The 27,118-nt window shown below is 47.8% G+C and overlaps 1 protein-coding gene across 1 annotated transcript in view; it reads left to right on the top strand.

Annotated features, from left to right (window-relative positions):
* The window catches only part of LOC144141978 (uncharacterized), a 69,183-nt gene extending 59,063 nt beyond the window's left edge, over positions 1-10,120 (top strand). Inside the window, exons 4-5 of the mRNA XM_077673408.1 lie at positions 7,068-7,213; positions 9,511-10,120. Of these exons, the coding sequence (XP_077529534.1) occupies positions 7,068-7,213; positions 9,511-9,944 (580 nt within the window). The 3' untranslated portion in view covers positions 9,945-10,120. The remainder of the gene's footprint in view (positions 1-7,067; positions 7,214-9,510) is intronic.
* The last annotated feature ends 16,998 nt before the right edge of the window (positions 10,121-27,118 follow it).

Here is a 27,118-nt window from a genome sequence, read left to right as displayed (position 1 = left end):
AATTTGGTGCGACAACCTGTTCGAATCTTCTTCCCGTTGGTAAAAGAAAGGGAAGATATAGGACACCGCTGGTTTTGACGAAAACGTGGCTGTGCCCTTTCCCCGATGAGATTTTAGATGCGACGGCATCTCATTCACTCGCCTTGTCCCTCCATACGGCGTTGTTGTCCGTCCACAACCCTCCACCATTCTCCTCGCCGCGCGAGCTGCGCTCTCCGCCGCTCACCCCCTCTCCTCTCCGATAGCGAACACTCTCTCGCGAGGGGCATTGGATTGGATTGGATTGAATTGGCTTGGCTTGGCTTGGCTTGGATTGGATGGGATTTGGATTGGATTGGATTGGATTGGGTTGGATTTGGATTGGATTGGAATAAAGTGGATTGTGGTGGATTGTGTTTCGTCATAGCCGCGCCACGTTGCGTCATAGCCGCGGCAGGGGGTTCACGGCACGTTTCACGCGATGGGAGAATCAACCTAACGGAAACAACAACGGAACCCCCTATGCGTCGCATCTACACAGGGGTTCCCGCGAGGGGAGGTGGGAGTAATTTTTTTTTAATATTTCGAAAACTGTTCGTTAGGGTAGGATTGTTTTGCTGCTCTTGAGATAGCTGTTCTCTTTCAGAGTGTGTGGTCGGAATTGCAAACGTTTTCAAGGGTACAATATTCGATGGAGACGCCTTTGCAACAGCCGACAGCGCAACTTTATTGCTCGAATGGCCAGTTGCAAATATGAATTGCCTGCGACAATCCTGTAAGTTTGGTCATGCGGAGCGAACCTCGCGCAAAGTCGTAGACGTGGGCCGGACTGGCAGTCCGGCCAAACATTCATTACAATCATACAGACTTCTAAAAGCCCCTGGTGAACCGCAGTTGTGCTTGTGAAGAAAAAATCACCTAAGGATTGCTATACTCCCCAATGCTAACTTTGTGCGCTCAGAGAACTGCAGTCTTCTCAGTCACGGTGCATATCTGCTTCGTATCAGAAAGTGATCGCTTGATCAGCAAACGTACTAGTGGGCCCGCTACTCTGCGTTTATCTCCCAGAGCTTCGCTGCCGCCCAGCAGGTTGTTCCAAATCATGTTTGAACCTCCCGCGGAAATAACACGTGGCTGGGATGAGCCACAAAGGCAGGAGCGTCCCGTGAACGTGTGAGGTGGAGGGCGCTCCTTAATGCCGACGCATGACGAATGTGTGAGGGGAAAGCAGTGAGACACAGTGAGTCGCGGGATGCGCTGAGAGATTACGTATGGCTTAGCAGCATGTGGTGCCCTCCACCTACAAGCCGCTGCTCCTCCGTTTTCTTTCTGTCGCGTTGCCTCGTTCACTCTCTCGGTTACGTGGATGCCGCCACCGCCGCGAAATCCCTCTACCGGGCGCCAAACTGCTGCACGCTAAAAAAGACGGCCCCCTGAGGTTTTATAGCGACTAGCTGCGACTGAACATAATCACCAGAGAGGACGTGCAACCCCTCCTACGAATCGACGACGCTCTGGGCCATCTAAGTTACTCGATGTACTTCTCTTCAATGTAAATGAAAACGAAATACTGTTAAATTGAACTGATTGATTGTAGGGTTTAACGCGCCGACGCAACACAGGCGATGAGGCGCGCCGTAGTGGAGGGCTCCGGATTAATTTTGACCACCTGGGGATCTTTATCGTGCGTCGAAATCTCGTACACACGGGCGTTTTTGCTTTTAGCCTCCAACAGAATAGCGGCCGCCGCGGCCGGGAATCGAACCCGCGACCTCGTGCTCAGCAGTGCAACGCCTTAGCCACTCAGCCACGGCGGCGGGTGTAAATTGAACTGGACAAGGTAAACCGAGAGAAGGCTGCGTTTGTAACCTGGGACGACCTTTGTAAGGTGATGCCGTTTGGGGTGTGGACGGCAGTGCCGGCACCAGCAAGGTTTGAAGTAATCATGGACACTATATGCTTGGTAGCCTGAAGCGGCAGACCTTCCTTGCTTACCTCGACGAAGTTATGATATTGGTTAAGGATGTCGACCAACACTTTGCAACACTGAAGTCTATGCTCGAGGATATTACGTTGTGGTCAACACTGAAGTTCCAAAAGTGCCACTTCTGGTATGAGCAACTGAAGTTTTTGTGACAGTTGTCAACGCCAAGGGCTTCCTTCCTGAACCCGCAATAACTTCAGCCATAACGTCTGGCCAACGCCCAAGGACAAGACAGGTATGCGGAAATACATAGGACATTGCGGGTACTGCACGCGCTTCGTCGCAAACGGCAGCCACCCCTACCGAGACTCGCTGAAACCGTCACGCACTTAATACGAGACACCGTTACGTGCTGTTGGATCGATGCGCAGCAAGAGGCGTTTTGCGAGCTTCAAAACTGCCCCCGGCGACTCCCTGTGCTTGTGCATTTTGCCGGTTCTGCCAAGACCGAAATCCACGCATATGCAAGTGACGTTCCCTTGAGAGCTTTACTCGTCCAAATGCAGTACGGCTGCGAAAAAGTAATCGCCTACGCCACACGCGGTTTGTCAAAAGCAGAGGGAAGCTATTCGCCCTATGTAAACGGGTACCTTGCCTTAATATCGGCCGCTTTTAAGTTTTGCTCTTACGTCTACACATCGCCTCTACATTTACGATGCCAAACGCATCAGCCCGGACCGGCCAACCAAGTCCTCTCCTTCTACTCCGGCCACTGTCCCCCAATCGGTAGCCTTCCCAGCGCTTCAGTCATGTGACAAGTTGAGCTTGGGGCGATGCGTGGTGGAGAGCGGCAACGTTGGCGAAACACGCTCCTCCGTGGCTCGGAGATTTCTAGTGCTGGCGCGAGCGCCATTACTTTGACAATCTCAAACATCGGTTGCCCTTGCAACCAAGCACAAGCCGCTCTCGAATTCAGTTACGGTTGCGTGATCCGGGTTCAGCTCGGGGCCCCACCTTGCGAAATGTGGGCACTGCAGGCATTCCAGTCACTCCCATTGGGAAGCGCGTGATGCGTTTGGCATTGAAAATATACAGGAGGGGATGGTCTACGGCATGCCGTTTTAAGAATTAGCAGACCACTCCGCGCTGTGTTGGTTGGCACACTTCCTTGACCCCTCTAACCATCTTCGGCAGCTGAGCTTGCGGAAGCAGTAATTCGACTTTAGAATCGTCTGCAAATCCGGCAGAAAACATTTGGATGCTGAATGGTTATCGCGTGCTCCTGTGGACCCACTGCCAAGAGAATCAGATGAATGTCGCGTTTTTTGTCACCATGATGGATAGAGACCTATCATCCCTGCGGCGTGCAGACACCGAGCTACATGTCATGATCGGCCCCCAGGCTGTCAAGCGAAACATACCTGCATTCTGACGTAAAAACGCGGCCCTCGTCAGAAAAAAAAATGTGGTTGCGGCTCAGCTCAGCTAACCTTGGATATGCAAAGCAACAGCTTGGCTTAGTCTGGTCCAGTCTTGGTTTCGCCTGGTTAACCTTTGATTACCTGTATTGCCGACCACGTCCCAATGCCGTTCGGTGCCGTGCAATGCTCACAGATGGACGCATGGCGAACGCGGCGTTCATTCACTGCGAACGCGGCGTCCCTCTTTGCCGGGCGCGAGACCGGTCACCTAACCCGAGACGATCAGCGGCGCATGAATGAGAGGCTGCGGGGGTGGTCGGCTGCTGATCGGCCGCCGCGGCGGCGGTGCCGACGCCCGATCGAGCGCCTTAGAACGACTCAAAACCTGGCCTTGTGCGCATCAGCGACATCGGGCCCGGTGAATGACGCGATACGCTTTGAGGGGGGTGTTGCCGGGTGTGTGGCTCGGGTCATAAGGTTAACTTGCACATCCTCCGCGAAACCGCTTGACGAAAGTAGTAAAGCTTTGCATTAAAACTTCGATCCAGTCACGAGAACAACGTGTCTTCTTGTCATCCCTGGAGACTGCCGTGACGATATTTTTGAAGCCTGTTGCGATGACTCGCCTTCCTGAAGTGTGGGCGCAGCTTGTACACTTAAAAAAAATCAAAACATCCCCCTCGCGAGGGGCACGATCAAATGCAGAGCATTTCCGCGGGGGGCGTGCCTGCCAGTCTTATGGATTACGTATTGGTTGTTGTTGTTGTAATTGTTGTCTTCCAGCGTAGACATTGTCGATGAAGTCGATGGTGAAACGTGAAACGTGCCGTGAACCCCCTGCCGCGGCTATTACGCAACGTGGAGAGGCTACGACGCAACGTGGCGCGGCTATGACGCAACACAATCCAACACAATCCACTTTAATCTAACCCAATCCAAATCCAATCCAAGCAAAGCCAAGCCAAGCCAAGCCAAGCCAAGCCAAGCCAAGCCAAGCCAAGCCAATCCAATCCAATCCAATCGAATCCAATCCAATGCCCTTCGCGAGAGAGTGTTATAGCGCCGAAATCGCGCCACCACATGAACGCGAACCGAACGCGGCGAGAGAGGGTGTTGCGAGCGGAGAGAAGGCGAGGAGGACGCGGGGGAGAGGGCGCACCTGTGGCCGACGGTTGAATGAGTCAAGGATATAAGGCGCGTGCGTAACCTTCCATTCTGTGTCGGCTCCGTGGAGCAGTCGGTGAAGTGCCGTGTACCTTGCGTTCCGCCCGCAGAGTCGTGGGATCGAAACCTGGCGCAGGAAGGCATTATTTCTTTATATAGTGTAGGTTGCGGTCTACGTAGTGATGCGGACTACGGACGCCAACGCGGGTGACATCGCGAGTCACTAAAATGCTCTGCATTTAAAATCTAAGCAAATAACTATTGACCACGTCTAACAACCCACGTTACTCATTACGTCGTCTGCTGTCATGCTATCCATTGACGAGAAACCGTGCTGTCGAAACCGCCTGGATTTGTGCAGCCAATCGCCGTACCATCAAAGCCCTTTCAACAGATTCAAATGGACCTTCTCGGCCCGTTCCCTACATTTTCCAGCAGGCCACAAGTGGATTGCCGTAACCACAGGCTACATGAAGCGCTTTACGGAAACAACTGCTCTTCCCGAGGGATATACACAGGAAGTAGCCAAATTTTCCATACACCAATTTGTGGTGTGATTTCGAGCCCCTGAAATCCTAATCAAAGACCACGTGAGGCCTTTCACTGCAGAGCTCATTCAAGCAGTCAAAGATGCCGCAACATGGATCACCGAGGAACCACGGCGTACCACCACCAAACTAACGGACTAAGCGAATGCCTGAATAAGGCGTTTGCGGATATAATATGTACAGTCATGGGAGAACGCAACGTGGTCACAAAAATGTAAACCATAATACAGAAATAGCGCGAATTTTTTCAATGCAAGTCTAACTGACGTGCGCCTTAATTACCACAACAAAGCTGCAAAATATGGTTTTCCAATATACCAATAGTGCACCATTATTGGACCTGCAGGAACAGTAATTGCGTGTTTTGGTTCATATTTTTGTGTTCGCATTTAATTTGTCCATGACTGTACGTCAACGTGCAACATAAAACATGAGATGCAGTTCTTCCGTATGCCACGTTTGCGTACAACACAGCAATTCAGATGAACTGGTTAGATGTTGTGTATGACACCCGACTACGATGCTATATGCCATGGTTCCGCACGTAGCAGGCGACGACCTAAACAGCCACGTCGATGGGTACCTGCAGCACGTGGGGTAGGCGCACACATTTCCAAAGTTCTTACAACGAACCAGCAGCTCGTCAACGCCGGACGCCGCACCTTTCCACGCCGAGACTCCGAGAATGAGCCATGTGATCTTGTCCGCGTTTGGGCCCCAGTTCGACAGCGCGGCCGCAGCGAAAAGCTTCTGGGACGGCATTTCGGGTCATGCGTAAGTCAACGACGTGTGGGGCAACTCCTCTTCGAGGTTACCCCCGAGTGCGACTCCGGCACATCACTGCGACGCCCGCGACCCGAAGTCGCCCGCGTGATTTGCCTCAACCTTTACTACTTCATATTACAAAATTTTATTCTAGGACTATTGTTTCATTTTAGCATCGGGTTGATGCACTCTTAGATGGGCGGTAATTTGAGGAACAATGAGTTCTGTTTGGTTTTCAGTGTCTAGCCCCGCCCGCCCGTGTTATTGTTTGAATCAAAACACATGTTTCCTGCATAACATCTTATTTGATGGGTACAGTGTATCGCCCTATCGTCAGTACAGAAGGTTGTTTTGCTTTGATCGCCAGTGTACTCAATAGCATTCGATGGTCCCGGGAGGAAGAACGCGTGAATATAAATGCTTTCCGGGCAAACCCCTGGGAATTGATTCGCCCGCACCCGTTTGTGCATGTCGTTTGTGTAACTGCTCTGCCGCCCCGTATGTATTTTTCGAGTTTTCACTGAAGCAGAAGCTTGAGCGAGTAGACTTTATTCTTTGGAGACATCTGCGTCGTCCTTTTCCAATTAACGTTTTTTCTTTAAGAGCTCGGCTATTTCCTAGGCTACGTGATAATATCTGGCATCACGAGACTCGATCTAAGGCTTAAAAAGAATGCCGAGTGTTTGAGCTGTTTCATAAAGAGTGTCATTGCACAGCTGCGTTTCTAATCCACTGCCTAGAAGCGCATTCTGCTCAAATTTTTTGCAGTATGAATATTATTTAGGTTCCTCAAAAAACTAAACGAATTCTACCGTTATCCATCACAAAGAACATGTATTTGCCTACCTAAGCGACCTCTATTGCCGTGCGAGAAAGTAGCTAGGGTGAGTGCTATAACAAATTCCCCTTTCTCTGTTTATGATAGTAGTTTTTTCGCATTTTGAGTTTTTTTCAAAGTGTTAACAAATAAAACCTAGTCTGGTAAATTTTCATCCTTTATATATGTGCGACGTTTAGAGAGAGGGAGAATTTCATGTTCTTGATAAGGGCAAACTATCTTGTCCTCATGAAAGTCCTTTTATTTATATTGCTTTTATCTTCGTATCACAACCTCAGGGGCAAAGAGAAATAGCGCTTTGTTAAATGAACGTTATAGCAAGTTTTCCCTCCAGGTAATTTCAAGGGAACACAGGCTATCTACTCTGTATTTTGACATTTCTCATCGACACTAATGACACCGAATTTAATTGTTTTCTGCCATCGCAGTGTCCTGCATTACATCAACATCCTGGACACCGTGCTGACGCTGATCGTGCCTCTTCTGCTGATCACCACCATGAACGCCATGATTTCCCGCTCGGTTTACCTCTACTACCACCGGCACAACCGCGAGAATGGGGCAAAAGTATTTGGTGAGAAATTTGGAAATTACACTACGTCTGCAAGTAGGAAGAGAAAAAGAGCGATAGAGAGAAGTTTATTTCATTCCTGATATGGGTTCCGAAAGGTACACCTTTGGGCCCTCAGCTGCCAGTAAAAATTCCGTGCATATTAGCGATGGCTTCGCAAATCCCAACTGCTGCTGTGCTAATAAGCTGAGCTGAATAGTCTTCGAATGCCGTGTAAAGCTAACAATACATCATTTAGGTGTACTGATATCTGAGTTGCTATATTTGTCTTAACTTTTTTTTATTTGCGCTGGCCACACGGGTGGAATCCGTGCAGCACGTGTTCACTTTTTTACTTACCTACTTCTGCACTGGTCTGCGCCAACACTGGAGTCACCTGCACCAGGCCAGGTGAAAATGCAGTCTTTGGATATTGAGTGCTGTTTTGACAAAGTGTACGAGCTTTCACACTTTTGTAGAGAGTTACATCTGGAAGTGCACATTTGAAAGTTTTTGCGAAATACAAGTGAACCGCAGCACTTCGCAGGTAATGTTGAAGAATTGGTGAAAAAAGTACGCGCCCGCCGTCTATGTATAAATCATGAGCAGTAAAAAAGCCGCTTGCGTTATGAATTCTGATCGTAACGCGCGTGGCACTCCGTTTGTGCGCCCACACTCTGATACAAAATGCCATGGGCAACGCAGGAAAAAAAATAGTCGTCGTCCCGCCCTGCGAAAGTAGATGGCCATTGTAGCTGCTGTAAGCCTTTACAAATGATGGTGGGGAGGTTATGAAATGTTTCTCGGCGTCTCGGGGGGTTTGTCGCTTGCGCTCGGCTTGTCTGGAGGCAACTTCTGGGTCCTACCTAACTCATGCGCTCGGTGTCTTGGGCAAGAACTGCTCTATGGTGTGACGCCAGTACTGCCTAGCCTTTAAAACATTATTTGCAAACATAATCTTCACCAGGAGCCCATGGCAGGGGGGAGGTTCCCATTTTTCACAGGCGTCTTATCGTCCATAATGCGATTTCGATGTTTCAATGTGAACACCTCCTTCAGAACTCTGTCTGGTTGGGTCGAAATTGAGGAAGAGGCATAGAAAAGAGGCTTGAAAAGAGGAAAAACGATCTCAACGTTTCGGGGCCAACTCAGCTCCTTCATCAGGGATTACTGCGTTCGGCCACAAGCAGCAGTTTTATAAGGCGGGTTCTTTTTCAGTTTTTTTTTTCACTCGCATCTTGCCCATGCGCGTCGGACGCCATGGGCGCAAATAGCCGGAAAAGGTCCTAGGGATCTGTTCAGCTCTCCCTGAGTTTGCATGTGCCAGGACTCTAGGGGCACTCTTTGTGAGCGTTTTGTTTCGGTACCAATCCCCTACTTGCCGTCGATGTCAATCCTCTGGTGGTCACATCTCTCAGAGTGCTTGGCAAATGCACTGAATGTGAGACTTCTTATCGTTGTTTTTGTGCGGTTGGAAGCAGTCTGTGAAATTCTGGGTCTCGCCGGCGTAACTAGCCGCGCATTGTGCAGAAGCAATTTTGTAGACTAAAACTTGGGCTTTTTCTCTTGGGCTGTTAAACAGCTCATGCCAAGATGAGCTTTTTAAGGTTTTAGCTGTGCCGTATAGCGTCGTATAGAAATACTGAGGAAAAACCAAGCGCACGTGACCGTTTGCCTCGTGTGGAGCGCCCGGCATCGGCAAGGCTTGCGCGTGGGATTGCGCTACGTGAGGGCCTCACAAAAAATACCAAAAAGATACCGAGCGCAAATGAGCGTGCGCCTCGTGAGCAGCGCTGGGCGTCGGCCAACTCCACCTTCGAGAACACTCCCCCAGCGCTCGTGATGTGATCTCTCGCATGCTCTTCTACTCGCCAGTTCACTTGCGTTCGCGCCTGAAGGTGGAGCACAGATGCCGTGTTCGTGAAGCAGGTCGCGCAGGTTCTAGTGCGTGCTAACGCGGTACCCTTTGCGGAAGATGTGAAAGGCTGCGGACAAAAAGATCCGGGCATACTGCCAGTCATGGAAAACGTTTAGCGGCAAGTTAGGAAATTCATGTGAGGTGAAACAGCGAGCTGTCCAAGGAATGAGGAGGGGCCGCCAGTTTTGCTGCTTTTCCAACCTTGCACCACTAGTGCAAGCCTCGCCATTTTTTTGCACGGCATTCGGCCGCAGAATTTCTAATGGCGGTGGGGTTTGCCCACAACTAGCCGTGTAATGATCGCGCGCCAACAAAGTACGCTGAGATGTTCTTGGGTCATCATGCGCTAGGTGGTTTTTGTAGCTCGGGGTGTGCTTGTACCTCCCGTTTCAATTCCCCGCAGGGGACACCATGTCGGCGAAACGAGGCCCTGGCGGCAGCGAAGCTGAAGAAAACACAACGGCTGTGAGCGGTGGAGTGCTGTCCCAAGCAGCGCAGATAAGCGTCACAAGAATGCTGCTGGTAGTTTCAACGGCGTTCGTGCTGCTCAACTTGCCAAGCTATGTGATGCGCATCTACGTGTTCGTGCTCTCTTTTAGAGATTCCGAGGAGGCTACGGGCTCACTGCCGTACATCTTGCAGCGCTATTTCATGCTTCTCTACTACACGAGCTTTGCCACTAACTTTATATTGTACAATGCCAGTTCTCAGATATTTCGCATTGCTTTGAAAGGATACGTTAGAAGCAAGTGCGAGTTTCTAGGAGGAGCATTCGCGCGGTTCTCCTTCCGCTCACGTTCCACTAGTTCAAGTTGTAGAAAGGAGATAATGGTTTAGGAGGCTCACATGTGGTTCCTCTACGAATGAATACTGCTGCGCATACTACGTTTCAGTGCTCTGTACATCGATCAGCTGAAAAAAGCGTTCATACCACGCATACGGTATGGCTCCGAGTTATTTTGCTGTAGTAGTGTGTTAAGAATAGACTGCGAGAAGAGTAAAGAATAACTGAATTTCATATTCACTTCACTGCTATCGCAGAGAATGTGCATGGCTCAAATAACACTCATCCTCTTTTTCTTCTTCTTCTTATTCGTCTTCTTCTTCTTCTCCTTCTTCTCCTCCTCCACCTCCTTCTCCTCCTCCTTCTCCTTCTCCTCCTTCTTCTGCTTCTTCTTCTTCTCCTCCTCCACCTCCTCCTTCTTCTTCTTCTTCTTCTTCTTCGTCGTCTTCTTCATCTCGTCCTCCACTCCTCTCGAACTCTCCATTTCGTAAAAGAAATTATTGGTTTTCGTGCAGTCAATTAGTCGCGACGCAGGGTGTTTTCTACTAAGAAACGAGGAACTGGAATTCGGCAGAAGCAAACACATAACCTAGAAATCCACCCATGCTTTCAACTCGTGCTTCAATACTGTTCCTCCTTGTACGGGTCCATAAAATATGAACAAAGTGATGTGTCTTTTCAATCAGAATACAACACCTGGCTGCAGCTTGCACCTAAGAGCAGTTGCACAACAGTTCTTCACAGGTGGAATGTGCATTTTTTCCAGAACGCGGACGGTGGATCAGCAGAATACACCGCACGTTCTACTCGCTGTTTCATGTTAATAATTTCACGATGCTGTGCGCTAGACGGCAGAGTTGTGCAGAAGAAATGCGCCGTTTGTATTACAGTGTCAGAGCTTTCCAAAAGTGCACGCGTATTGAACTTTTCTACAGGGGAGAGCATGAGGCGCTACTGCGTCTTTGCACTGACTAAGCACATGTGCATGAACGCTGAACACTCAATTTTGTATATGCTTAGGAATGCACTAAGCAGACACTTAATGATAGTGTCCTCTGTCGCGTTGCAGCGTTGAACAGCAACCCGAGAATCTGGAGGGGGGAGAGATACATTTCAGTACCTGCTCCAACCTCGCATCCGATCGCCTCCAATGGGCGAGGATCATAGTGCAGTAAGAATGGAAAAGAAATAACCCCACAGTCTTGATGCCAGACCACACCGCCCATGCCACATCGGGCATGCGACGGCTTACCTAACAGTCGCAGTGAATTAGTGGCTAAGGTATTAAGCTGCTGAACCCAAGGTCGCGGGTTTAATTCAGGCCGCTGTTGCTGCTCTTCACATGGAGATCAAATTCGAAAACGCTTTGGTGTCGAGGTTTCCGGGCACATGAAAGATCCCAGGTTGTCAAAATCATGCCGGCGCCCTCATTTACGCCGCGCTAAACCGTACCATCAACCAATCCATCAATCGAAGCCTCACCAGCGGGCAACGTAGTCGACGTGCGTATGTGCCCCCCCCCCCCCCCAACCCCTCCTTCGGCTGTGGCGAATAAGTGCAACTATGAGGAGAAGAACGCGACACCCACTTCAAACAGCTGCAGTGGTGTATCGGATGGAGAGGAAGCTACCGCACGGTTATTTTTCATAACCCACAAAATAAGCAACCGCGCTTTTCCAAAAGTATTCTGGTGCCATACTAATGTGTGAGATTGGGCGCTTTAGGGACCGGGCAGTTGGACGGGTGGCGCCACCACTCGGCGCTCCCTTCGTTAGTGGAATGAGCCGGGGCATTGGACTACGCAGCCTCCCGTTGATTTTTCCGCGTTTGCTTCGGTGCTTTAAATGTTTTGGGGGGGTTGTGTGCGGATATGTGTGGCGAAACAAAGTCTTGACAGATGTGTTGGGTTCTTAGATGCAATAACGGCTGCGTAAACTTGTCGGACGCTTCTAAAGTTGGGTATCGGCTACAATGGCATGAGCGCTTTTTGCAGCTGTCTACGCTTGGCTCCACCCGTTCTGAGTACAAATAAAACTACTAATATTAGTATTCATTTCTTCTTAAATTGCACTAACGGCTACATAAACTTATCTGACGCTTCTAAGTTTGCGAACGGGCTACACTGACAAGCGGTTTTTGCAGCGCTCTGCGCATGGCTCCGCGTGATCTGAGTAGGAATAAAACTATTAGGAATATTAGCATTCATTTCTGCCACTTTAAATTATCTGTACTGGTTTCAATGCCCACGGTTTATACGCCAGCCTTAGCGCTGGGATACTTCCATACGTGTGCTTTGAGGACAAAGGCAATTGCGTACGAGATGGATTACCGTGTAGCCGTAGAAATGCTGCGGTAGTTTGCACTTTCTTTCTGTAACCGTGAGCTTTGTGCCTTCGGTTTTTGTGAGCGACACTGTGACAGCATGGGAGCCTGAAAGCCGAAGTGGAAATCCCACGTTTGTGGTGGCCATTTTATCAAGAGCCAAATTTATTCACCCACCCAACAGCCCAAGCTACAAACCATCCCTCCTCTCCTTCCCATTTTACCACCTGCGTGGAATAAAGGCTGGCACCGATATTTAAAACATGTGACAGTGTTAACGTCAGACAGTGTTTTTTAATGCTTAAGTATAATTTACAGAGTACATAAAAAATTGTGTAATGCCTTGTGAAGACACCAAAAACGCGGGATTAGTTGCCTCAGATATGCGTGCAACAGCCCGAGTCCTCCAGCACAGACGCATTTCCGACACGCTGGAAAAATTTAGATTAAATTTGGAGAGGGCTGCATGGAAGTTCAAAATTAAACAGCAAAATCATCTATCCCTCCGTCTAATGATTAGGATGGTTGAACGCAAAGCCTTCTCCGTGCGAAATCGAATGGGAAGGTCAAGTCAAGGACGCTGCGATCAAAAGACCAAACTGCGTGCTGGTCAAATTCGAAGCTCAACTAGTAAAAGTTTAAATCCAGAAGGCAACCAAGGAAATCCACGCGAGAAAGCTCTGCAACATATCATCGTCGTTAGACGGAGGAGTGCATGCTTTTTCAAGCTTAGGTGGCAGCTTGTAAACCGACCGCCGCATTCAGTTGTGAAACTGAGTACAGGTTTCGGGCACCCTCTTGTCTCGCGTCCTTCAACCACGCAGGAATTGGTTTTTGAAAAACCATTAACTAACTAGCCAGCAACCATTGCAATTCTTGTAAAGCAATGCTTCTCCACGACGAACAATGACGTTCTACTATCATGCGATATTTATTAAGTAAACGATCCCCGATGACTGTAGTAAGATCATTACTATGAAATTAAACGCGTTTCAGACGTGGTTAATGAAGTTACGGAAGCGTAGTCCATCACGATTTCTGTTTTGAGGTAAATCTTAGATGGCATCCCCCAAATTTGTCTTTCGCTTGTTTACGACGCCATTTAGTCACCAACTGCCAAAAGCCAGCGCCGCAGCATTCTTGGATCGGTTGCACACACCGGCTTTGTGGGAGCATTTAGCTGAAATATACTCCTTGATACGCGAAAGTGCAAGCAGGCGTGAAAAAATTGCATGAAGGAACTGACTTTCACTTCCAGCTTGACTTCCATCTTGGCGCATTGAGCGTCGTCTGCTATTTGTTAATACTGAGTATGGGCGTACATCCCACACATGGCAAGCCTCCTAAAGGTCACATCCATGCTCAAGCTTTACCGATTTGAGAAAGTTCTTTGTGTTTATGTACGATTTACAAGGCGCACCGCAGAAAAACGACAGAAAGCCATGCACAATAACGCTGCGCTGACAGCCACCGGCATTCCATTGACGAGCGGTTCACCACTGGTGGCGCTGTTCGCTGAAGCGACGGTGGTGCCATACAACGGCCGCCCGGTCCCTATAACGCGGAATGTTGAAGAAAGCCAAAAGAGAGAGCCCCGTATCGCGTCATTCGGCGTGGTAGGGGAGAGATCGGGTGAGGATGTTAGTTAACAGCATACAAGTAGTTAGCAGCACAGCTCTTCAATACCCCTGTCAAACGGCAGAACTAACGACATTTAGAGCAAACGTAATTTGCTATAAACGTCATTACTTCGGCGCTACGCGAGCATACCAAATGACATTCGAGGGAAATGGCATTTAGCAGCTGAAATGATGTTGGGAATCTCATTCAGCGGCCAAATCAGTAGCCTCTACAGCGGTGGCGCGTCATTAGGCAAGTTCAGTAATAAGCCGAAGAACTGTTTCTAACAAACTGTCACTAAACTTATATTCTCCCCTTGTCAACAATAACCGCGCTGCCCTGATACGGATTTTTTGCGGACGTGGCTCTGCGGGTAATGTGTACCTTTACCACCAAAAATGGTGATCATCTTCTGTCTAACCCAAAAAATGTTCGGTTTTAAAAACTAATATACCATGTGAAAGCATTCGAGACACACTTCAACTAAAATGTTGCAATTTATCGAGCTTGCCAATTGTGACCGTAAGCACTATCAAATGACATCTGTTTCGCCTAGTAGACCCGCATGGCCAAACAGAATGTCATTAACAGCTGACGTCACTCACTTTCAATGGCATTACATTTGCCCTGTGGCAGGGGTATAAGCCGTAGCTTGGTCCGTGGGCGTTAGCAAAAAAAAATACTGAGAAGATACTCCCCGGAACGAGGCACCCGGCACGGGCTTCACGCAATGGTTTTATAAAAAAATCCGTTCCCGCGTGAGCATGCGCCTCGTGAGGAGCGCCCCGCGTCGTCCAGGCTTGCGCGTAGGCTTACGCCTTGTGAAGACATTCCGCCTTCGTCGTCGTCGTCTTCGGCGCGGCGGACGCGTGCCGCGACGGTCGATACAGGACTCCCCTCACCCCTACCCACCCCTTCCGTAGGGCCAGAGGCCATCGTGTCGCCCACGAGACGCTTCTGGTCGGCTGAGTTTTGGAATTCCGGGGTGGGGTCGTTGAGACGGGGAAGCCCTGGCTGAGGCGGAGGGACGGGACGCAAGCAGGCTTGACTCGGTCGGCGGAGGCGTCGTCTTGGGGCGCTATAAATTTCGACGCTGACAGTCTTGGGTTGCCGCTGGCCGTTGGAGGAACGCGCGTATACTTGCTCTTTCTGCTCCTTTTTTTCCTGGGATCCACTGTCAGTGTGGAGAAAGTGAAGTCAACCCCGCCTTTTGCTGTCTCGCAAGCCTTGCACCGGTAGTGCAAGCTGCTCGAGTTTTTGGGAAGTGAGGTGGTTGCCTCAGCCAGGTTGCGATCCATCACTCGTGTTATTGCTTCATGCACAGAGTCCGGTACAGTGCTCACCGTTTTTTTTGTATGTGATGTACAGTATGTGCGCGTGGTGTTCAAGTTCTTGCTACAAGAATTGTACAAAGTGTAAGTATACATTCTTCAAGATTTCGACCTTGGTTTAAGTGTCGTCCTCATTGTTTTGTTACAACAAACCGCACCACAGGCTGCACAAATAGAAAACGTGTCAACAAACATCACAATTATGTAATTTTATGAACTATTTGTATAGTGTGGCAGGACCTCCGCGACTCAGTTACCGACAGTTTGGAAAGTAGAGGTGGACGCAGCTGTGAAAAGAGCGAAAGCGGCTGTTATTAGAAGCTTGAATGCGCTGAGAAGGGGTTAACCCTTCAACCCGAGCGCGCCGATTGTCAGAGGAAAGCCAGGATTGTCCCTAAAGCTGCATGTGATGCACTACTTCGGGCAACTCGCCGTCAAAAAAGAGCTACAGGAAATACAAATGACAGTTTGAGGGCTAAACGGAGATGCATGGTACGTGTTCCTGCACACTGGTAACTCCTGCCTTCGTGAAAGCTACTGAGGAGAAAGGGTAAATATCATCGTGCGGGCTTCGGCGGAAGAGTGCCTATAGAGCAGTAAAGACCCCTCCGTCGGCAAACGTTGCAATTTGTACTGTCGCATCGGAGCAGTGGACGATATGGTGATCCGCCGACTGCCTTCGGTGAGATTTCCATGTCATTTCGCAGTGCGGGGTCACTTAATTCCAGATATGGGTTTTGCCGCTTTGATCTGATGGTCAGCTGCGACGGCTAATCACAGCCGATGAAGCAGAAAATGGGCCTGGGTACCACGTTGCTGCTCCGGCGGCCTGTGTTTGTGGCCACGGCTCTGACCTTTCTAGAAGTAGGGAGATCGGAGCACAAGGAAAGAGTGCCCGCTGCAATGTTCTGTGGTGTTTCACGAGCCTGATAATGAGGAAAATAGCGCGAGTTTGTGTAACGACGGAAATTGGACGCCGGTGATTCTTTCAAAGACATCGCAGGCGTACGAAAAAAGGGGAAGCGGAACGCTTTGATGTCGAAGATAGGGGAGGTTTATAGAGACAACCATGATTAGCGCTGATGTGTGTTTAGAGAAGGGACGACGGGAAAGGGTGTGACGTGATTGCATACAGTGTTTTTGGAAGTGGAAGGTTTCTATTGAGCGAGGTTCTAGTCTGGCCACAGAGCGTGTTCCATTGCTTAGAGGAGTGGTGCTTGTACACGGTCGGTGAGCGAGCACAGCTTTGTTTTTATTTATTTTGAGTAACGATAGAAAGCATTTCAAGCTATATAGTCGGTTTAGATTCAAAAAGAGTGAATCTCGCCTTGATGTTTTCGATCGCATGAAAACGATTATCCTCATTATTGTTGTCTGAGCACTGCAAGAGATCACTGCGTAGGTAAAGCGAACGTCAAAGGGAACAAAAAAGTGTGGTTGATTCCTCTGCCATAGGAATAGGTAAAACACAAAGGTGAAATGTGCAGCAAAACCTGCAGCTGAGCATGATTTGCGGATCCGCAGCTGTCTTGTGAGTGTGCGTGTCGAGCGACGTCCTGCTGGCGGGTTGCTTCTGGGAAGGTGTACAGACCTCATTTCCATGACGAATATGAGTTCAGTGAAATCTTGTTGTATCTCTGCATAATACACGTTTGTGTTAAAATGTAAAACCCGGAAACGAACAACCCTAAATATATCGTACTGTTTAGTACTAAAGGTTGCTTGCCCGCAAGAACACCCTTTGTGCCGCGGTGCACACTTCACAGGCCGCTTGATTCTTTGTAATGGCGTCACTTCCTTGACGGACATGACTTAAGTGAAATCTTCTTGAATACCGGAATAAAACCCTTTCGTGTTAAAAATTATCCAATATTTCGACAAAACGTTCCACATCATTACTGCACCGTAATTTTTGGACGACACTTTGACTCATTCAACGCTCTAGTTCTACTGAATACTGCGCCACTGGCAAGACACCATTTTTTATTTCTTTACTTCTATCTACACTTGTTTCTTGGAACGTCACGAAAGACGATTGAGTAGTTACTAGGGAGTGAAGAAAAATGTTGAAGAAAAAAGCTCGTGATTGTGTTCTTCAGGAGCTCATTCTTGGTGATTAAATGCCCATTAGTAAAAAAAAACCAGCGTTCAAGTCCCGACCATACGCACCAACTGGAAATTGTAGAGGCTCACTCAATTTTTCACATTAAGGTGCATCAGTGCGTGACGTCTGACTGTTCTTTTTCACGTTATCACCGTGTCAAAGCGAAACTCTTTTGAGCTGCTGAAACTCAATGGGAATCGAAAAATCCTCACCATTTCTGCAAAGCGTGCTGGTTGTGAAACATCGAAAAACACTAAAAACGCTTATATAGTCATGTTTGAACATAAATTCATCTGGTAAATATCCCCTAGCTAGTTTTACCATTTCTCAATTGACGCCTTGCAGCTAAAATGAAGGAGAAGCGTATAGCCGTTTCCAATTAGGCACCGCCAACCGACACATCGCGGTATCCACGGGCATGTTTTAAGCTATATCAACGTACTTGTGTCATACAATATAATCGCTCAGAATTGTTTATTCTCGTAATGTGGTTCCGTATGTGTTTCCGTAGGAGTGGGTCCGCTACTGCGTAACAATTGTCCCAACCGCAGTTGGAATCCCATTCGCACTATTTTTTTATCTTTCGGTGGCTTTTCACACTTTAAGATTAATACTTTTCATCACTCATATAGTCTATTTGCAACGCCTTTATGCATTATAAATTAGGTTTATGGTAGTTAGGTCACCTATTTAGGTCAATTTCAGCTTATGTTTGAGCGTTTTTGTTTTGGCCTTTTTTAGTCAGTTTCAGCTGTTTTAGTCGAATATTTTTAAACATCGTGTTTGTTTCCCCGGTGTGTGCACTTCGGATCACGTGTTTTTTTTTGCGATTTCGCCTCCTTGAGGTTGGTTTCGCCTATCTACGTAGGTCAGCCAAGGGCTGGCTCAGCCAGCGGGGGGGGGGAGGGCGGTGGGGGGGGGGGTAAGTATTTACCTACGTTATTTTTTTATTTCCATTGTTTCATCCACTTTAAGTCTGTTTTGGATGTTCTTTATTTCAGCTTGAGTGGCTTTGTTTGCTTGTGGTGGGTATCTGGGGAGATATAAACTCCGTACCAAGCTCTGATGATGACTGGCGTGTTGACTTCGAAACGCATATGCACCCATGGTGGCCAGCGTACTAGTGTGTGACGCCCCGATAAAATGATAGCGTCACGCTACACACTAGTTAGGTCCACACGGAGTCGAGGGAAAAAAGGCAACGCAAGTTTGGCTATAGAAACGATTAAATTATCAATGAAGTTGGGCACACCCGATGAGATGATGCGACTCGTAGGATTGGGCGGCTGGCGCTGGACCTCAGAGATGGGGCCTCTCGCTCTGTAGCCGAGGTGCTCGGGGTGCGCTTGCTGTCTTCGACCGGGAAGGTCGGTACTCTCATTCCGGGGAGTGGTGATATCCACGCACGCTGCAGAGCCTGGAAGGGGGGCACTCAAAGTGCGGCTGCGGGCTCGCTGGTCTGTATGGAGGAGTACTACGAATGCTCGTCGTCTCGATCTCGATCTTTCGGATGTCTCCAACAGTGTCTCCGACGACGGCTCGTGGCGAGAGTGCGATGGAGGGGCGTGCGGCGTTGTGTGCGGGCCTTCTTATGCCATTCCCTCCGCCGGTGCGTGGTGCGAACGGAGAAGTGGGTGCTGGGTCAGAGAACTGACGGCAGGCCGGTCGTTGCGTGCTCCGCACGCATAGGCGGCGCCTCCACCTGGTGCTCGGGGGAACAGCATGGTGGTGTCTCCCAAGGGCGGTCATGGTCGAACGCAGAGCGAGACGCGCGTCGGCTCTTCTGAGTTTCGGTGCACACTGTTGGCTGCCGGTGGCAATGTCCGAACGTCACAGGTGTCTACTGCAGTTTCTTTAAAATCACAAACTCTTTTGTGAACTCGCGTGATTCTAAAATGGTAGAGGCGTCATAATTGGCAGTGACGGCTGCGACAAAAACTTTCGCGATGGCTTTGAAGGGGCATGGTGCTCGAGATATCTGATATTCCGCTCAGTACTACGTCTGTATCAAGTTTGTTGAAAATGCAAACTATTCAACAAAGTTGTACAGTTTGAAATCATCGCCACGGCCGTTTTGTGCGGACCGTTCGGAACCACTCAAATGGAGGTATTTGAATAAACTAAGGTCAGGTGGCTGGGTACCACAGTTTGATTATCGGGAAGATCAAGCAAGCCAGGGAAGTGGCAGAGGCAGCTTATTTAGAGTACTCCCCGACCATGGTCGTGATCCAGACCTTCGCTTGGCCTGCTCCTAACCTTGAGGTGCACGTTACCGCCTCCCACTGCTCAAAGGCAGCTGTATAAAGAAAATGAAGATGACCTGTTCTGGACAGTCCAAAATTATTTGGTTTAGGGCAGCTCGTTTAAAAGAGGCCAGATGTGACAGACTAAGGTAAGTGTGAGTGACGTACTTTTGAAGTGCTGTAGAAAGCATACGTGTGTGGAGCTGACACATCAAGATATGTCGGCGTTGAGGAGCAGGGCTATTTTCGCGGTGCTGAGGATTCTTTCGTTGCGGTAACTGGTCGTGAGATTAATAAAGCTAATGGGGCAGTCCGGGGAACTGGAGGGTGACCCTGGCGATTGGGGCTGCCTAGAGGCCACGTTTGGGATGATAACTCCTGAGGAACTCGTGTCGGCTGCCTCACTGACGGTGCGGCCAGCGTGTGCACGAGTGGATGGAAGAGTAGCCGAATGGGTTGGCTGCCGGGTTGACAAGGTGTCAGTGGGCGTACGAGAAAACCTACAAGCACAGACATTGTGTATGCTAAATTCAGAGTGCTGAGGTAAATTCTAAGAAGTCTCTGTAGGGCGTCTATGCTCCAGAATAACCAACGAAAGTGGCGTAGCGGGAACACTTGACGAATGATTTGGCTGAGAGTTCAATTTGCCTGAAGAAGGGCATATGTACAGGAACAGGAAGCAATGCCAAACCACATTCACGCATCGCGTGTTGTCCCTGCGCACATGGAATTCTTAAAGTCAAATCATATCTTGTTTGCCATTCGCCGATTATTTCAAGTTTATTTTTCCAACATTACAGTGTTGGGGGTCCACCAGGCGAAAAAGCGGTCAGTAACCGCTTGAAGGGTGCCTGGCAGCCCGTAAACACAGCAGCGGTCTGGCAAAGGTAAAAAGCATACACATGCTAATATATACGTGAAATTAACAGATATATGCAGATGCATAAGTGTACATGCAATAACAATGCATAAGTGCGCATACTCGTAGATAATATTAATCATGACGTGCATTAAGTAACAATAGAAAAAAATGCATAGACACAATAAACACAATTCTGAAATATAACAGAACCAGCTATACCTTATCCAAGGCATGCGACACTTCACTGTGCGAAAGAAAAAGAAACCAGTACAAACAATAAAAGCCTATACAAGTGCACAAAAGTTAGTCCAATAACTATCTGGCCACAAAATATTTTCGCAGATTCGTCTTCGCACACTTTGTGTAGTCGATACCATCTTTTTGAAATTTGTTAAGTATCGAGGGCAATGAATATTGCAAGGACTGTAGAAAATACCCGGTGCGCCGAAGGGGAACGAGCCACCTGTCACCGCTGCGTGTGCGAGAGTCGCTTGCTTGAGGAGTAATGCTTGAAATTGTTGTAATGAAGTTTCGGAACTTGTCATTAGAAAATGATACAAATTAAGTTGACGAAAATCACAGTAACTCTTCGCGCTAACTATTTCATGTCGGGAAAACAGCGGTGCACTAGGATCTCTGAAAGGGACATTTGAAATAAATCGAAGTGCTCTCTATTGCAGGCGTAATATTAAGTCTAGGTTATGCATCCTAGTTGTTCCCCACACTAGGTGGCAGTAGTTAATGTGGGTAGCAAATAGGGCATGGTAAATTTTTAGCTTAATGTGTTCTGGGATAAAATGGCGACATCGCGATATCGCACCAGCGGCGGATGACAGGGATCTAGCTAGCATTTCAACGTGCGATGTCCATGTGAGATCGGCAGAAAAGGTGATACCTAGTATTTTATGTTTGTCAACTATTTCAACAGGCGTTCCCCCTAATGTTAATATACTTTCCACCTTTGCTGCTTTGTTCTTAGATTTAAATAAAACTGCCTTGGTTTTACCCGCGTTAATTTTAAGTCCATTGGTGTTTGACCATTCAAAAACTTCAGTAAGTGCTTTTTGAGCTTTTAACATGATTTCCTCTATATTACTGCCCGAAACAAAAAGACTGGTGTCGTCTGCATACAACAGGAAGGTAGCATCACAAGGAATGTTAACGATGTCATTGACATATGCATTGAAAAGTAAGGGCCCTAGAATGCTTCCTTGGGGTACACCACAGGAGACTGTTTTGAAAGAAGAATAAAAATCGCCTATCGCCACGCGTTGCTGTCGATCAGAAAGATAGGACGTAAAAAGGGAACTTGACACGCCGCGTATTCCGTAGTCATACAACTTATTTGGTAATATTTTATGATTTAGATAGTCAAAGGCTTTGCTAAAATCGATAAATATACCTAACGTCATTTCGTTTTTTTCTGTGTTGGCGATTATAAGCTCCTTCTGGGTTAATAGCGCCGTCTCTGTAGATTTGCCTTTCTGAAAGCCATGTTGGCATTCCGAGGGTGTGTTATATCTACACAAAAAGCTGTTTACACGTGAGTAAATTATTTTTTCTAATCCTTTTGAGAAAACCGGAAGTATGGATACTGGTCTGTAGTTATTAGGTTCATTAGCATTGCCACTTTTGAAAAAGAGAGACACTTTCGCCTTCTTCATAGCACGTGCGAAACAACCGGAACACAGAACGAGATTAAATACATGTACAAGGCACGCTTTTTTACACTTAGTTACTTAATTTCGTCATTCTAGTGATTGTGGCGCAGGCGACCTACGGGGCCTTCTTACATTGTTCGCCTTTACTTGCGCACATTGCAGAGCTATAAGTACGACAAGCATTATTCGCTTCTGAAATCTGCAGCCCAGAGAGTCATATAGCTTACATGTCTGTGGAACTGTATAGCACGGTGGCACAATCTCATAAACTTCAAAGTGCGAACAACGCGCACCGTAAATCTGTATAAAAAACACTGCGGAGAACAATAATAACTCAGAAATATGCATAATTAAAAACACCGTTGACAAGGGGTTTAGCTGGATTTTATACATATTGAACTGCAACTTAGTAAAGAAATAAATCGGCAAAATAATCCAACATAACGCGATATTTATTGTAAGTATAGCGACAAGCAGCAACTCTGTTCAAAATATGGCGGTTTGAATGCGTACAAATTCGCCATAAAGTTGTAGTTGCTTAAACGCCTGATAGCGGCTGCTTCAGAAAAAAAAACGTTTGGGTTCTTTTGCAACGTAATGATATTTTTATTACCTACCAAAGAAGCCGCTTCGCTCGTTTTTCTGGTACAGTTATTGCCAGCTTCGACTGCAATCAGGTAAAAAAATGTTTCTATATTTCTTCATTGGTTAAGTACTGTATCTTTTATTAAAAACGCATCCGAGAAGCTTGGTGGTGTGGCTGTAGTTTATTGCTAGCCTGCGTACTATTCACCGAAGCAAATGTCTCATGCAAACAAAAAAAACCGCTTGATCGAGAAGGCTTGAGTTGGGTGCCCTCGCCAAGCCGTGTAGCTTGCTCCGTCAGTGATTACCTTCATTATGCTGTCTATAAAGGAGACATTTTCGCTCAGGCCCTGCCAGAGTTTTTCACTTGTCAAGGTGATTGAGGACACCAATCACTAGGTACCCGTTATTTGATATTTTCATTTCATCGTATTGCCCTAAAAGTCATTGACGGGAGATTTATTAAGTGGTGAGGTTGCAAAAAATTGGCACAACTTGCACTAGTGGTGCGAGGCTGGATAAATAGCAGAGCTGGCAGCCCTTCTGCCTTCTTCGGAGTCCCGGCTGTTGAACTTCACACAGATTTCCGAACTTGCCGCTGAAAGTTCGCTATCACTGCAGAAGAAGAAAAAGTTGGGCTAGTTGGGTTTGTTTCCACCAAGATGTTCTCTAGGACTGACAGGCCCGGATCGTTTCGGAAGCGGGCTTTCATATGTCCCCCAAACTGGACCGCATTAGCACGCACTAGAACCTGCGGCGAAGTACAAAGCCAATACCTGCGCTACTACCCAAACGAAATCGTGTGCGGCCAATAAAGGCCGGTTTTCTAACGCGACAGACCGACGTTCTGGAAGGGTTTTTTCCTTCCCAATTGGCTGCTCATGTAATTTGTTCCCCGCACCCCTCAGGGCCTTGGGCTGCCCGAGTAGTTATATTGCCGGCTTTCGGCGTATACGTTCCGGGTTCGATTCCCGAGACCACCCTTATGAGATTTTTTTCTTGTAGCCTCGGGGTTTTTCGGTGCGACAGACGGACAAACCTCGGCCTATATAGCTCGGCCGCTAATAAATGTATACCAAGCGCCTTGAGTTAGCTTGCAAGACGGTCAGCGCTACTCTCCATAAATCTTGATGGATACACCAATGTTGGAATTGGTAAGAAAAGTTTTTCCAGTCTTTTGCTTCACGAATCAAAAAATGAGGCAGCAAAGGTAACCATATAGAAACATCAACAGGCACTTTTCTGGCACCTCCCTATACATTCTCCTCTTGCGGGAACGTCGAAGGGCACGTTTCTGGTAAGTTGCACCTACTTATGCAATCTCATCGTGCGGGAACGTCGACGCGCACCTTTGTTGTTGTTGGCACCTACCTATACAATCTCATCAATTCAGAACGTCGACGGGCACCACCCTCCTAATTGTGGCTTACCTATACACTCTCATTTTGCAGGAGCGTCGGCTGGCACATACGTGATAGTTGGTACCTAACTATACAATCTCATCGTGCACAAACGTCTACCTGCACATTTGTAGTAGTTGGTCCCAAACTAGACAATATAATCTTGCGGGAACGTCGATGGGCACCTTACTGGTAGTTGGCACCTTCCTATACAATCTCGTCGTGCCAAAACGTCTTCGGGTAACTTTATGGTAGTTGGCCCCTAACTATACAATATAATCTTGCTGGAACGTCGATGGGCACCTTTCTGGTAGCTGGCACATACCTATACAATCTAATCAATTCAGAACGTCGACAGGCACCCTCCTCATAATTGGCGCCTACCTATACACTTTCATTTTGCAGGAGCATCGGCTTGCACATTCGTAGTAGTTGCACCTTCCTATAGAATCTTATCCTGCCAAAACGTCTACGGGCACATTTGTGGTAGTTGGTCCCTAACTAGACAATATAATCTTGCGGGAGCGTCGGCTGGCACATTCGTGGTAGCTAGCACCTACCTATACAATCTCATCGTGACAAAATGTCTACGGGCATCTTTGTGGTAGTTGGATCCTAACTATACTATATAATCTTGCGGGAACGTCGATGGGCCCCTTTCTGGTAGTTGGCACCTACCTGTACACTCTCATGGAGCGGGAACGTCGACGGGCCCCTTCCTGTAGTTAGAACCTACAATACAATCTCTTTGTGACGATCATTGATGGGCACCTGCCTGGAAGTTGGCGCCTATTTCGACAATCTCAGCCGTGGACGCTCGTGGCGGGTGCAAGATATGGATAGTAAAGCTCCCAACAGGTCCCAGTAAACAGATGTCTTTTCACCCTTACTAATGTAGAGCAAGAAAGCTATCATGCGAAGCATGTTTTAAAGTGGTGCGGCGATTCTCTGGCTTTTTGCTGTTATTTTTTGTGGCCTTGGGGCAGCAGCACTGTATAGAAAAGGTGTCTTGAACTTCTATTTCACTTCCTGTGCTTGTCTTACTTAGACGTTTTCACCACGCTGTGTCACTCTGGCGGCCGTGTACCTGCATCTCATCCCACTTTCCTTCTTTATGGACAGTAGGTGTCACTACAGTTCAAACAAAGTTAAAAAAAAAACGTGGCGCAAACTAGACGGGACAAGAGAGACAAGAAACACAGATACAGGCGCCAACTTCCAACTGTTTATTCACCAGAAACCACACGTATTTATATACGATATATCAACAACAAGAATAACAAAACCATGTATAATCAAAATGACAAATGTAAAAGGGCCAAAAACACGCAAGATCAAGTGCCGAGAATGCATACATGATAACTGCAAACGTGCGCAGGAGTGCAAAAACCGGGCGTGCGCACATAGTCCAAGCACAAACCCAGCAGCAAAGAGGGGAGAGCAGCGTTACATGCCAATCTACACGTTGTCTTTTAAGAAAGACACCTCTTTATCACTTAACGCCAGTGATGGCGTGCTGACGCACTTTTCACCAGCTCTTTTTATAAATACCGCCTCGATGATCTCCCTTTCGGTCTTGTTTTTTGCTCGCCTTAAAAAGGTCGTCTCATTCAGTAATGGCTCACACCCACAGCGCTTGCAATGGTCTGCTAGGTGCCCACCCATGTTGCTGCTGACGGCCAACCGGTGCTCTCTCGCACGTTCATTAAAGCAACGTCCCGTTTGTCCAATGTATACCCTTTCGCACTTCAAGGGGATACTGTAGACGACGTTTTTTACACACTGGGTGTAGCGTGTGTCGTGCTTCTTCGGGCATGTTTCCGGTGGCTTCTTAGTCATCATGGGGCAAACCTTGGCCAACTTGCACGGGGCGGAACACACAATTCGCACATTATACCTTGCGGCAACCTTTTTTACATTGTGCGAGAGCCGGTGAATGTAGGGTATAACGTGCGTTCTCATTTTTTCTTTCTGCTCCTGCAGTTTTTTCCCGTGCTTTAGCTTCTGCAGGGTGCTTTCACAGACACTTGTAATGACCGTGGGAGGATATCGAGCGGCTTCCAAGCGGCTAATCTGATTGCGAAAACCTGCAAACAGATTGTGCTCGCAAGATTTCGTTAAGGCCGAATTAATGCATGTGGTAGCTATTCCCCTCTTTATCAGTTTGGAATGAGCGCTGTCATACGGAAGAAGGCTTTTCTTAGTTCTAGGGTTGTACATCCAGCACGTGTGGTCTTTTGCGAAACTAAGCTTAAGGTCCAAAAATTGAATGGAATTCCCTTGCGGTAACTCCCAGGTGTAGTCTAGTCCGCCTGATTCCGACAGAAAGGTATTAGTCACTTCAGCCACAGCAGAGTCAAGGTTAGAATGAGTTAAATTTAAAAGCACAAGGTAATCGTCTACGCATCTAAAAATTCTAACGACGTCAGAGTTGGTGAATTTTGCGTTAATGCGCTTGTCAATGAAAGCAAGATATATGTCACATAGAACGGGTGCTACAGAAGAACCAATACAAATGCCATCTTTTTGGACATAAAAAGAATCATTAAAAGAAATGATGGTGGATTTCAGGTAAACATCTAAAAGCTCTAAAAACTGTTCTGTACTTATGCCAGCGTTATTCTGGAAGTCAAGTTCACCCGACTCTTCTATGGTATGACGGACAGCCTTGAACAAGCCTTGTTGGGGCACTGAATAAAATAGATCTCGCACATCAATCGAAAACCCAGTAGTAGCAGATGCCAGATCGCCTTCCACTAGAGCTTGCACCAGTTCAGTCGAGCTTCGCACCAAGAAAGGGTCGTGCAGAGCAAGCTTGCTGAGGCTTCGCTGAAGATAAGTACTGACTTCGTTTAGCCAGGACCCTCTTTCAGAAACAATCACCCTAAGCGGGCACCCTGTCTTATGCGTCTTCCCTGTAAAGTATGCTTCAAGGCTACACTTCTTTGACTTGGTAACGGCCTTTCGGAGATGTTCCAAATTTCCGTTTTTTAGTAAACGTAGCACCACAGCCATCTGCTTCTTAGGTAAGACGACGGAGGGTTTGAAGTTTTTCTGTATGGCATCTTGGGCCTTCGCATCAAACATTCCTTGCGGCAT

Source organism: Haemaphysalis longicornis, unplaced genomic scaffold (assembly GCF_048455015.1).
Source record: "Haemaphysalis longicornis isolate Haplotype H1 unplaced genomic scaffold, Haemaphysalis longicornis Haplotype H1 scaffold_6, whole genome shotgun sequence".
Classification (NCBI taxonomy): Eukaryota; Metazoa; Arthropoda; class Arachnida; order Ixodida; family Ixodidae; genus Haemaphysalis; species Haemaphysalis longicornis.
This window is presented reverse-complemented; position numbering and strand designations above follow the sequence as displayed.